The sequence below is a fragment of the Oncorhynchus tshawytscha genome, linkage group LG10 (genome assembly GCF_018296145.1).
Source record: "Oncorhynchus tshawytscha isolate Ot180627B linkage group LG10, Otsh_v2.0, whole genome shotgun sequence".
Taxonomy (NCBI): Eukaryota; Metazoa; Chordata; class Actinopteri; order Salmoniformes; family Salmonidae; genus Oncorhynchus; species Oncorhynchus tshawytscha.
Genome location: NC_056438.1, coordinates 21,007,715 through 21,020,731, shown reverse-complemented (window position 1 = coordinate 21,020,731; position 13,017 = coordinate 21,007,715). Strand labels below are relative to the sequence as shown.

Genomic DNA, 13,017 nt, shown 5'->3' with positions numbered 1-13,017 from the left:
ACCCAATAGAAAATCTTTGGAGGGAGCTGAAAGTCAGTATTGCCCAGCGACAGCCCCAAAACCTGAAGGATCTGGAGAAGGTCTGTATGGAGGAGTGGGCCAAAATCCCTGCTGCAGTGTGTGCAAACCTGGTCAAGAACTACATGAAACGTATGATCTCTGTAATTGCAAACAAAGGTTTCTGTACCAAATATTAAGTTCTGCTTTTCTGATGTATCAAATACTTATGTCATGCAATAAAATGCAAATTAATTACTTAAAAATCATGCAATGTGATTTTCTGGATTTTTGTTTTAGATTCCGTCTCTCACAGTTGAAGTTTACCTATGATAAAAATTACAGACCTCTACATGCTTTGTAAGTAGGAAAACCTGCAAAATCAGCAGTGTATCAAATACTTGTTCTCCCCACTGTATGTTGAAGAGGGTGTGGCTTAAGCTGCATCGCTCTCGCTCTCGCTCTCACTGTTTCTCTCTTTCTGTGGTTTTCAGCCGGATATCTCAGAACTCTCATACTGTAGGCTATAATACTTGCACTTCAAGTTGACCATTTTAGCAACAGTTAACCAACTCTGTTGATGAGGCAGCTTATGTATGTATATATATTGGACTGAAATATGTGAAAAAAATGTCCTTTGACCTAGAGATCAGAAGTTCTTAGTCAAACACAACCCACAGTGTTAACTGTAACGTGTATCATTATCAACTAGGCCTAGAAGAATCTGTGTCATTAATAACAATATAATGAGAGGAATTTATATCCATCCAATTGAGTGTAAATCCTGAATGAGAGATCACTAAAAGAAGACTACTGTATTGTGTTTGCTGTGTTTTTTCCATATATGTTTTTGGGGAGGTGAAGTGACTGTGTGGTGATAGAAGCCCTAGAGGATGAGAGTGTCATACCATCAAAGTCATTCACACTATGTGTCTCTTAGACAACAGTAGCTGCAGTAATAAAGAATATTGGATGCCAAACGTCAATGATTATATACCTATAAGTCCAGCTAGGAGACTCTGAACTGTAAAATACACAGTTAAAGACCATAGTCTCGAATGAGTCGTCAACAAATATGATGCGGTCCAGTTCGACCAATCACCTGTAACTCCATTGGTGAAGTGTTGTCTACATGGGTGGACTCTTTCCACTCAAGACCCAAGTTGTGAAGAGCTGACAACTTTAAAGATGATCGCACTGTGTCTAATATTTCCACTTCTCGTAGAGATGGGTAAGTCCATCTTTAATTATTCACTGCTTATGTGATGATTTCACTGCTTACTATTTTATAGACACAATCCAAAGTTGTATTTGAGATGTGTAACAGCTAATATATGTTTATGTTCTCTAGTTCATGGGGTAGCTGGGATTGAATCTTTATCCATACGTCAGGAGAGTGGTCTCAAGTCAGCCAAAATTGGAGACACAATGATTTTGCGTTGCTTCTATGAAGGCGACATGGCCATGCATTTCTCCTGGTACAAGCAAAACTTGGGAGATAAACTTCAGCTCTTCTCAACCATTCATTATAAGTATGACAGGAATGCAACATTCTACCATGAGTTTAAGGATAACCCTCGCTTCTCAGTGCAAAATGGCCCAAAAAGGAATCACCTAAGGATCTCAGACATGCAACTCTCTGATTCCGGCACTTACTACTGTGGAAATGCTTATACCAATAGGGTGGAGTTTGGAAAAGGAGTTATTCTCATTGTAGAAGGTACGTAGAAAGTTTTTGTTTTAAATCTGAATTTACAGATATACGGTGTAAAAATGTGCTATTATGTTAATCAGATGAGATCTTAATTTAACAAATGATAAATTAAAATGCTCGCTACCGTGATAATCTAGAAATTAATGGGTTAGTTTACCTTTTTGTCAGGTTCCAGAAACATGCCTATACTCCAGCAATCTGTGTCTGAGTCAGTCCAGCCAGGAGACGTTGTGACTCTGAACTGTACAATTCACACTGAGTCCTGTGCAGGAGAAGACCGTGTCTATTGGTTTAGACGTGGCTCAGGAGAATCCCCTCCAGGAATCATGTACACCCATGGAGACAGGAGTGATCAGTGTGAGAAGAGCCCTGAGGCTGGGTCTCCTACACAGAGCTGTGTCTACAACCTCCCCAAGAGGAACCTCAGCCTCTCTGATGCTGGGACGTACTACTGTGCTGTGGCCTTATGTGGGGAGATACTGTTTGGGAATGGGACCAAGCTGGACATTCAAGGTAATTCCAATTTCCTCTGCTATACATTGCCACAAATACATTTTAATGTATGCCACCTGGCTCAAAATGAATGCTTTTTGTTTCAAACAATTCATGCCCCTATAACACAGAAGCCTTAGTTTTAGTAGGACCTTTATTTTTGCACAATGTATTTGGTAAAAAGTGTTTGTCTCTACAATGGGGACTTTTACTTTGAAATTGACTAGTTTACTAGTATCATATTTTACCTAAGCGTTCATGAATACAATATGAATCTACTGATACCTTTTCACAGTTCCAGAGCATTATTCTCCATTTGATCTAAGTCCTACTGTTCTTGCCTTGGTCGTGTCCAACATCGTTCTTGGGACAGTGACCCTTCTGCTTGCCTGGGCACTTTACAAGAATCTGAACAGACATCACAGAGGTAATTATTTTACTTTATATCGTGTCTGTTTCATGTATATGTATAAAATGTCAAGTCTGTCAGTGCCAATTTAATATCTAACTTATAAGCATTGTCGATTAACTACATGAGGTAGGAAAATGTATTGTATTAAAAATAATAAATGGCCTTCCTCTGTTTCAATCTCTGAAGGGAGGGAAGAAGGTCCAACATCCCAGGGGAATCAGGTAAATTCAAAAAAGTTCATGAATATATTCTCCGTTTTTACATAAGTGTCTCTTTACAACTGTCCATTTAGGTTTCCTTACAACTAGTATTCAGCTTGGAAGTAATAGATTACTGTACTAGATGTAACTTACTTTTCTTTGTGATGGTTGTTACTTATTTCCATGGACTTTCTCTCTGTCACTGTTCCACTGACTACAAGGTCATTTAGTGGGTGTACAGTGTGTTTGACAGGTCTTTTGTAGAGGAGAAAATCAAATGTCATATAGCAGTTCATACTAGCATCATAATGCATTTTGCCATGGTTTCACCTCTCACAGAATCAAGACAGTGACATGTTGAACTATGCTGCTGTGAGTTTCACTCCCAAGAAGAACTCTTCTTCCTCCAGAAGAACAAGAGGGAAGACCAGCAGAGAGGATGCAGTGTACTCTGAGGTCAGGTACCTTCAGCAGGAGTGAGAAACACAGTATCACCACTGTCACAAAGACTCCCAAGCAGAACCAGTTTACTCTTTGTAATAAAAGGACTGTTAATAACTGAAATGTATGTCATTTTGACAATGTCTATATGTTAGAGTTATATGATTATCCGGTAATGCATTCAAACATTTTACTTGTGCTTTTAATTAATATAAATTCTCTGATAGAAGATCCCTTGTTCGCTGTATGTTTATGTTTTTTTTTATCATAATAAACTCTAATATTTGAACCCTCCATACATCTGTTTCCTCTGTAAAGTATATATATGTTACCACAGGATTAAAAGGAATAGTAGTTTAGCTGAATGTGTCAGGCTCCATCAGTCAGAAACCCATCTTACACAATGAAAGGGTTACACAATGTACAGATCGTTCTGACTCTACATACCTCATACCTCAACTGACCATCCTACCAATCCTCGACTTCGGCGATGTCATTTACAAAATAGCCTCCAATACCCTACTCAACAAATTGGATGCAGTCTATCACAGTGCCATCCGTTTTGTCACCAAAGCCCCATATACTACCCACCATCGCGCTCCAGCAGGTATATCTCTCTGGTCACCCCCAAAACCAATTCTTTCTTTGGTCGCCTCTCCTTTCAGTTCTCTGCTGCCAATGACTGGAACGAACTACAAAAATCTCTGAAACTGGAAACAGTTATCTCCCTCACTAGCTTTAAGCACCAGCTGTCAGAGCAGCTCACATATTACTGCACCTGTACATAGCCCACCTATAATTTAGCCCTAACAACTACCTCTTTCCCTACTGTATTTATTTTTTTTATTTTTTTTTTTCCTTTGCACCCCATTATTTTTATTTCTACTTTGTACATTCTTCCAATGCAAATCTACCATTCCAGCGTTTTACTCACTATATTGTATTTACTTCGCCACCATGGCCTTTTTTTGCCTTTACCTCCCTTATCTCACCTCATTTGCTCACATCGTATATAGACTTGTTTCTACTGTATTATTGACTGTATGTTTGTTTTACTCCATGTGTAACTATGTGTCGTTGTATGTGTCAAACTTCTTTGCTTTATCTTGGCCAGGTCGCAATTGTAAATGAGAACTTGTTCTCAACTTGCCAACCTGGTTAAATAAAGGTGAAATATATATATATATATATATACAGTTGAAGTAGGAAGTTTACATAGACTTAGGTTGTAGTCATTAAAACTCATTTTTCAACCACTCCACAAATGTATTGTTAACAAACTATAGTTTTGGCAAGTCGATTAGGACATCTACTTTGTGCATGACACAAGTAATTTTTACAACAAATGTTTACAGACAGATTATTTCACTTATAATTCACTATATCACAATTCCAGTGGGTCAGAAGTTTACATACACTAAATTGACGGTGCCTTTAAACAGCTTAGAAAATTCCAGAAAATTATGTCATGGCTTTAGAAGCTTCTGATAGGCTAATTTACATCATTTGAGTCAATTGGTGGTGTACCAGTGGATGTATTTCAAGGCCTACCTTCAAACTAAGTGCCTCTTATCATGACATCATGGGAAAATCAAAAGAAATTAGCCAAGACCTCAAGTCTGGTTCATCCATGGGAGCAATTTCCAAACGCCTGAAGGTACCACGTTCATCTGTACAAACAATAGTACACAAGTATAAACACCATGGGACCACGCAGCCGTCATACCGCTCAAGAAGGAGATGCGTGCTGTCTCCTAGAGATGAAAGTACTTTTGTGCGAAAAGTGCAAATGAATCCCAGAACAACAGCAAAGGAGCTTCTGAATATATTTGAGATTCTTCAAAGTAGCCACCCTTTGAATATTCTGGTATAATACATGATATTTTGGAAATGGTGCATATCTCATGATATCTCATATCTCATATCTCATGATTCAATGTCAGTGTAGAAATGGGAAGAGATTTGAGTAGAACATGTTTTCAATTTCAATTTCAGATAAGTTTTCCACTCAGAATGTCTAAATGTTGTGTGGTTCTCCTTAGCCAATGAATGTACATTGAAGGTAAGACATTTGAAATGCTGCGTTCTATTAAAGACTGCATGAAATGTCAAAAATATTGTAAACATCATCTACTCATCATGCAGGTCACCAAATGTAGGTACAGTACTATCAATTAATGTGCCTTAAGAATTCCCTTCTCCTTCTTTTTCTCCTTCTCAAGAGAATCAAACTGAAGTACATAACATTTGTTCTGTTTGTTATCATTATTATCCTGATAGTAACAAACATTCTCCTGGTAATATTGTGAAGGAGAGCTCTCTAAGAATATTAGTGTGTTAATGCTTATCTTTGTCATACCTTATACAAAATAAATGATATATGAATACCATTTATTAATGGCATGAATTAATATTACATCATGTATGAATGGTTAACCTTTTGGCAAACTCAAAGTAGGCTGTCATGTGCCTTTTACTGAGGATTGGCTTCCATCTGAACACTGCCATAAAGGCCTGATTGGTGGAGTGCTGCAGAGATGGTTGTCCTTCTGGAAGGTTCTCCCATCTCCACAGAGGAACTCTAGAGCTCTGTCAAAGTGACCATCGGGATACCTTCTCCTCTAGTTGCTCAGTTTGGCCAGCTCTAGGAAGAGTATTGGTGGTTCCAAACGTTCCCGAAATCCACATAATTACAGAAGATTGTGTGAAAGACATTTTATGCAACCTATTTGATAAGACACAGGATCAATTTAACAACATGCCCATTGAGAGAACACATCGGACACCGTCAACACTGCGCCCAGGACTAGCCCCACGCAACCCCTGGCTTATCCTGGTGAAATTCTTACCATACACTGACAAGGAGAAGGTCCGGCTCAGAACCAAAGGGCTTAGGACTTTTCAATGGAAGGGGACAAAAGTGGAGTTTTTCCATGACTTTTCCAAAGAGGTTCAAGACAAGAGAAATGCCTTCTCGGAGGTGAGGCATATGTGCATGAAACAGGAACTGAAATAGTCGCTGCAATATCCTGCTATGTTCTGGGTTACTTTGAGAGGATCATTACATCGTTTCACAAACCCAAAAGAGGCAAAGAAGTGTGTCTTGGACGTCAATGAGGCCTAAAAAAATGAATAGTGTGGTAGGCTATGGAAGTTCCATATGTTGGCAATGGTTTATCACTGATGGACTAACATTTTTCTGTAAAGGAGATAGAACTTCCAATGTTGTGAGTAACTGTCTCATCGAGTGTTTATGCCACAAATGCTGCCCAAAATGTATCTTTCTGGTTTACAGCTGACATCATTATAGTACTAGATTAAGCAGGACTATAGTCCAAGCATAAATCAAATCAAATCAAATTTTATTTGTCACATACACATGGTTAGCAGATGTTAATGCGAGTGTAGCGAAGTGCTTGTGCTTCTAGTTCCGACAATGCAGTAATAACCAACATGTAATCTAACTAACAATTCCAAAACTACTGTCTTATACACAGTGTAAGGGGATAAAGAATATGTACATAAGGATATATGAATGAGTGATGGTACAGAGCAGCATGGTCAAGATACAGTAGATGGTATCGAGTACAGTATATACATATGAGATGAGTATGTAAACAAAGTGGCATAGTTAAAGTGGCTAGTGATACATGTATTACATAGGATGCAGTCGATGATATAGAGTACAGTTTATACGTATGCATATGAGATGAATAATGTAGGGTAAGTAACATTATATAAGGTAGCATTGTTTAAAGTGGCTAGTGATATATTTACATCATTTCCCATCAATTCCCATTATTAAAGTGGCTGGAGTTGAGTCAGTGTCAGTGTCAGTGTGTTGGCAGCAGCCACTCAATGTTAGTGGTGGCTGTTTAACAGTCTGATGGCCTTGAGATAGAAGCTGTTTTTCAGTCTCTCGGTCCCAGCTTTGATGCACCTGTACTGACCTCGCCTTCTGGATGATAGCGGGGTGAACAGGCAGTGGCTCGGGTGGTTGATGTCCTTGATGATCTTTATGGCCTTCCTGTAACATCGGGTGGTGTAGGTGTCCTGGAGGGCAGGTAGTTTGCCCCCGGTGATGCGTTGTGCAGACCTCACTACCCTCTGGAGAGCCTTACGGTTGTGGGCGGAGCAGTTGCCGTACCAGGCGGTGATACAGCCCGCCAGGATGCTCTCGATTGTGCATCTGTAGAAGTTTGTGAGTGCTTTTGGTGACAAGCCGAATTTCTTCAGCCTCCTGAGGTTGAAGAGGCGCTGCTGCGCCTTCTTCACGATGCTGTCTGTGTGAGTGGACCAATTCAGTTTGTCTGTGATGTGTATGCCGAGGAACTTAAAACTTGCTACCCTCTCCACTACTGTTCCATCGATGTGGATCGGGGGTGTTCCCTCCGCTGTTTCCTGAAGTCCACAATCATCTCCTTAGTTTTGTTGACGTTGAGTGTGAGGTTATTTTCCTGACACCACACTCCGAGGGCCTTCACCTCCTCCCTGTAGACCGTCTCGTCGTTGTTGGTAATCAAGCCTACCACTGTTGTGTCGTCCGCAAACTTGATGATTGAGTTGGAGGCGTGCGTGGCCACGCAGTCGTGGGTGAACAGGGAGTACAGGAGAGGGCTCAGAACGCACCCTTGTGGGGCCCCAGTGTTGAGGATCAGCGGGGTGGAGTTGTTGTTGCCTACCCTCACCACCTGGGGGCGGCCTGTCAGGAAGTCCAGTACCCAGTTGCACAGTGCGGTGTCGAGACCCAGGGTCTCGAGCTTGATGACGAGCTTGGAGGGTACTATGGTGTTGAATGCCGAGCTGTAGTCGATGAACAGCATTCTCACATAGGTATTCCTCTTGTCCAGATGGGTTAGGGCAGTGTGCAGTGTGGTTGAGAATGCATCGTCTGTGGACCTATTTGGGCGGTAAGCAAATTAGAGTGGGTCTAGGGTGTCAGGTAGGGTGGAGGTGATATGGTCCTTGACTAGTCTCTCAAAGCACTTCATGATGACGGAAGAGAGTGCTACGGGGCGGTAGTCGTTTAGCTCAGTTACCTTAGCTTTCTTGGGGACAGGAACAATGGTGGCCCTCTTGAAGCAAGTGGGAACAGCAGACTGGTATAGGGATTGATTGAATATGTCCGTAAACACACCGGCCAGCTGGTCTGCGCATGCTCTGAGGGCGCGGCTGGGGATGCCGTCTGGGCCTGCAGCCTTGCGAGGGATAACACGTTTAAATGTCTTACTCACCTCGGCTGCAGTGAAGGAGAGTCCGCATGTTTTCGTTGCAGGCCGTGTCAGTGGCACTGTATTGTCCTCAAAGCGGGCAAAAAGTTATTTAGTCTGCCTGGGAGCAAGACATCCTGGTCCGTGACTGGGCTGGATTTCTTCTTGTAGTCCGTGATTGACTGTAGACCCTGCCACATGCCTCTTGTGTCTGAGCCGTTGAATTGAGATTCTACTTTGTCTCTGTACTGACGCTTAGCTTGTTTGATAGCCTTGCGGAGGGAATAGCTGCACTGTTTGTATTCGGTCATGTTACCAGTCACCTTGCCCTGATTAAAAGCAGTGGTTCGCGCTTTCAGTTTCACGCGAATGCTGCCGTCAATCCACGGTTTCTGGTTAGGGAATGTTTTAATCGTTGCTATGGGAATGACATCTTCAACGCACGTTCTAATGAACTCGCACACCGAATCAGCGTATTCGGCAATATTGTTATCTGACGCAATTACGAAACATCTCCCAGTCCACGTGATGGAAGCAGTCTTGGAGTGTGGAGTCAGCTTGGTCGGACCAGCGTTGGACAGACCTCAGCGTGGGAGCCTCTTGTTTTAGTTTCTGTCTGTAGGCAGGGATCAACAAAATGGAGTCGTGGTCAGCTTTTCCGAAAGGAGGGCGGGGCAGGGCCTTATATGCGTCGCGGAAGTTAGAGTAACAATGATCCAAGGTTTTTCCACCCCTGGTTGCGCAATCAATATGCTGATACAATTTAGGGAGTCTTGTTTTCAGATTAGCCTTGTTAAAATCCCCAGCTACAATGAATGCAGCCTCCGGATAAATGGATTCCAGTTTGCAAGGAGTCAAATAAAGTTCGTTCAGAGCCATCGATGTGTCTGCTTGGGGAGATATATACGGCTGTGATTATAATCGAAGAGAATTCTCTTGGTAGATAATGCGGTCTACATTTGATTGTGAGGAATTCTAAATCAGGTGAACAGAAGGATTTGAGTTCCTGTATGTTTCTTTCATCACACCATGTCTCGTTAGCCATAAGGCATACGCCCCCGCCCCTCTTCTTACCAGAAAGATGTTTGTTTCTGTCGGCGCGATGCGTGGAGAAACCCGCTGGCTGCACCGCCTCGGATAGCGTCTCTCCAGTGAGCCATGTTTCCGTGAAGCAAAGAACGTTACAGTCTCTGATGTCCCTCTGGAATGCTACCCTTGCTCGGATTTCATCAACCTTGTTGTCAAGAGACTGGACATTGGCGAGAAGAATGCTAGGGAGTGGTGCACGATGTGCCCGTCTCCGGAGTCTGACCAGAAGACCGCCTCGTTTCCCTCTTTTTCGGAGTCGTTTTTTGGGGTTGCCGCATAGGATCCATTCCGTTGTCCCGGTTGAAAGGCAGAACACAGGATCCGCGTCGCGAAAAACATATTCTTGGTAGTACTGATGGTGAGTTGACGCTGATCTTATATTCAGTAGTTCTTCTCGACTGTATGTAATGAAACCTAAGATGACCTTCATTCTGTATTATGGCTATAGTGGGGATAAACATATATATTATTTTAAGTTTTCATTCTAATAACAGCAATAGTGGGGCAATATGTCATGAGTGATGGGCACAACCAAGTGTTAGTCAGCTTATTTTATTTTATCATTACTTTGACTGTCTTTCTTTTGTGGCTGACCACAGTTTACATTCCTTTCTTTTTGAGTTATTCAGTTCATGTATCAGTCTACACGAGAAATGTCATCTCTTCTCTTTGCGGAAAATAATGATCAGCCTGTCTTTATGTTCAATGTTTTGGTTGATTTATGTCATCTCTATTACATGTCATATCTGTCATTTCAAAATGTATATGGTCATGCCTATATTTGGCGTTGGTAAAAACGTGCTAATTCTAGTTGGCGCAAGCACCCGGAAGACCGAGGGACACTTCACACGGACGAAGGCCTTTACTTTCATTGATTCGCTAAGCAGTGGCTATCAGAAATATATCGATTTAAAATATTCTAAAACTTGTTAGGTTGTGGTAATAATATATTTACAACCTTTCAGATATGTACTTTTTACCTTTATTTAACTAGGCAAGTCAGTTAAGAACAAATTCTTATTTTCAATGACGGCCTAAAACAGTGGGTTAACTGCCTGTTCAGGGGCAGAACAACAGATTTGTACCTTGTCAGCTCAGAGGTTTGAACTTGCAACCTTGCGGTTACTAGTCCAACACTCTAACCACTAGGCTACCCTGCCACCCCATGAACAACATGATTAAAGTTATGTTGTGGAATTCAATGGGACTAGGTACATATTTAAAAAGATGTAAGGTATTGAATTATCTTAAACAAAAACACTCAGACGTGATTAAACTTGACAAGGTGTTTTGTGAATTCCTTGAAACACACATTACGATATTCTTTGAAACAAACAACAATAGTTTGAAACAGGTACATGACTGGGAAGCTTTTAAAGCATACATACGCGGAGTAATGATACAACGATCAGCTACTATTAAGAAATTAGTTCAACAGAAATGTATAAACTTGAAACAGAGCTTAAAATGCTGGAGAGGGAATATTGGTCCAATCCTAACAACATTTCTCTTGTAAATCTGACAAAAACCAAATTTGAGCTGAATATTGTATTCAGATCGGCAAGTAGGTGGAATCAGAAATATGACAGGCAAGCTGACTCCCAATCATGAAGAAATAAACAATATATTTCGAGACTTCTATCAGGAACTTTGTACGTCAGACGGTCCCTTGGATATGCAGAAAGCAGAGGCATTCTTTCAGAATCTGAACCTTCCTATATTAACAGAGGATGACAGGAATTGGCTCGACCGCTCTGTTACTTTGGAGGAATTGACCAAAACTATAAGACAAGCACCCAGTGGTAAAACTCCAAGGTTTTAAAACTCCAAAACTCCATGGGATACCCAGTGATTCGTATAAAAGGTTTGCAGAGCAGCTTAGCCCAGAAATATTAAAAACATTTAACACATCGATTGACACAGGTCAGCTCCCACCTTCTATGAGTGATGCAGTAATCACCCAAATCCTCAAAAAAGGAAAGGATCCCCATGAGTGTGGGAGCTACCGTCCAATTTCTTTGATAAATTGTGATGGAAAACTGTTTACAAAACTTCTGGCTATGAGGGTGAATCATATTATTAAGAAAATCATGAATCCAGATCGGGTGGGATTTGGGAAATGCAGAACTTCATCTGATAATCTTAGGTGCCTATTGCATGTCATCTGGAAGGCAAAATATTTGGATACTTCAGTGGCAGCCTTATCACTAGATGCAGAGAAAGCCTTTGATAGGGTGGGCTGGGACTACTTGCGTTATACTATAAATACATTTGGATTTGGACAGGGCTTTCAGAATATTATTAAACTTCTGTACAACGACCCCAAATCCATAGTCGTCACTAACGGACTATGATCATCTCCGTTTTCTGTAGGATGAGGCACGAAACAAGGTGACTGTCTCTTGCCCCTCATATTTTATAGCATTAGAACCATTAGCCGAAGCCATTAGGATGCATCAGTCAATCAAATGGATTAATATGGGAGGTAGGGAGAATAAACAACTGCTTTATGCAGATGACATATTACTGTTAATATCAGACCCCCAACTTGTAAATGCATTCTCATAGATATCGGACTATAAAGTCAACTGGACCACATTTGAAGTAATGCCTCTATCAAAACATTGTCTGAGAAATGACCTCCATAAAAACTTGAAGTACCTGGGGATCACGTTAAATCCTGGTCTAAAGAACATGATTTATGAAAATCTTGACCCACAGACTATTTGAGTCAACAAAAGTTGGACCCCAGAATACAGTAATGTCCCTAACTAAAAATATATGGCCTCAGATTTATAAGAGAGAAAGATCTTCAACCTTTCTTGATAAGCTATGCTTTGTTAAGGAACAACCCTAAATTGAAAAAGGGGACACATGGTTTTCTGGAAAGGTTGGTATAGAAAGGAGATAAAGAACATTGGTTGTCTGTATCAAGAAAACACGTTGACCTCTTTTGAAGAGCTGAGGTCCAAGTATAATTCACAGAAACAAGACTTTTTGAGGTATCTCCAACTTAGAGATTGTTTGCTTAATTAAGGTAGGACAAAACAACAACAAATTCCCAATATATTCCAATATAAGCGTTAAGATAGAAATCCTATGCAAATTACCTCATAACGCAGGGCTGCCGATTTGCCGATTTTGCAGGTTTTCCTACTTACAAAGCATGTAGAGGTCTGTATTTTTTATCATAGCTACACTTCAACTGTGAGAGACGGAATCTAAAACAAAAATCCAGAAAATCACATTGTATGATTTTTAAGTAAATAATTTGCATTTTAAGTAAATAATTTGCATTTTTTTGACATAAGTATTAGATCACCTACCAACCAGTAAGCTCTCACAGACCTGTTAGTTTTTAAGAAGCCCTCCTGTTCTCCACTCATTAACTGTATTAACTGCACCTGTTTGAACTCATTACCTGTATAAAAGACACCTGTTCCACAAACTCAATCAAACAGA

General features: G+C 40.8%; 1 protein-coding gene across 1 annotated transcript; it reads left to right on the top strand.

The window, feature by feature from the left end:
- Positions 1-1,144: 1,144 nt before the first annotated feature.
- LOC112260988 lies at positions 1,145-3,540 on the top strand. The gene is made up of 6 exons (XM_042328310.1): positions 1,145-1,228; positions 1,349-1,717; positions 1,880-2,224; positions 2,499-2,630; positions 2,802-2,836; positions 3,155-3,540. The coding sequence occupies exons 1-6, from the start codon at positions 1,186-1,188 to the stop codon at positions 3,293-3,295; spliced, it is 1,065 nt and encodes a 354-aa protein (XP_042184244.1). The 5' UTR covers positions 1,145-1,185; the 3' UTR covers positions 3,296-3,540.
- Positions 3,541-13,017: the final 9,477 nt, after the last annotated feature.

Excerpts from the sequence above, each read along its gene's own strand:
- LOC112260988 (XM_042328310.1), top strand. The coding sequence starts at position 1,186 with ATGATCGCACTGTGTCTAATATTTCCACTTCTCGTAGAGATGG. Across the intron at positions 1,718-1,879 it reads AGTTATTCTCATTGTAGAAG|GTTCCAGAAACATGCCTATA; the intron begins GTACGTAGAAAG and ends CCTTTTTGTCAG. Across the intron at positions 2,225-2,498 it reads GACCAAGCTGGACATTCAAG|TTCCAGAGCATTATTCTCCA; the intron begins GTAATTCCAATT and ends ACCTTTTCACAG.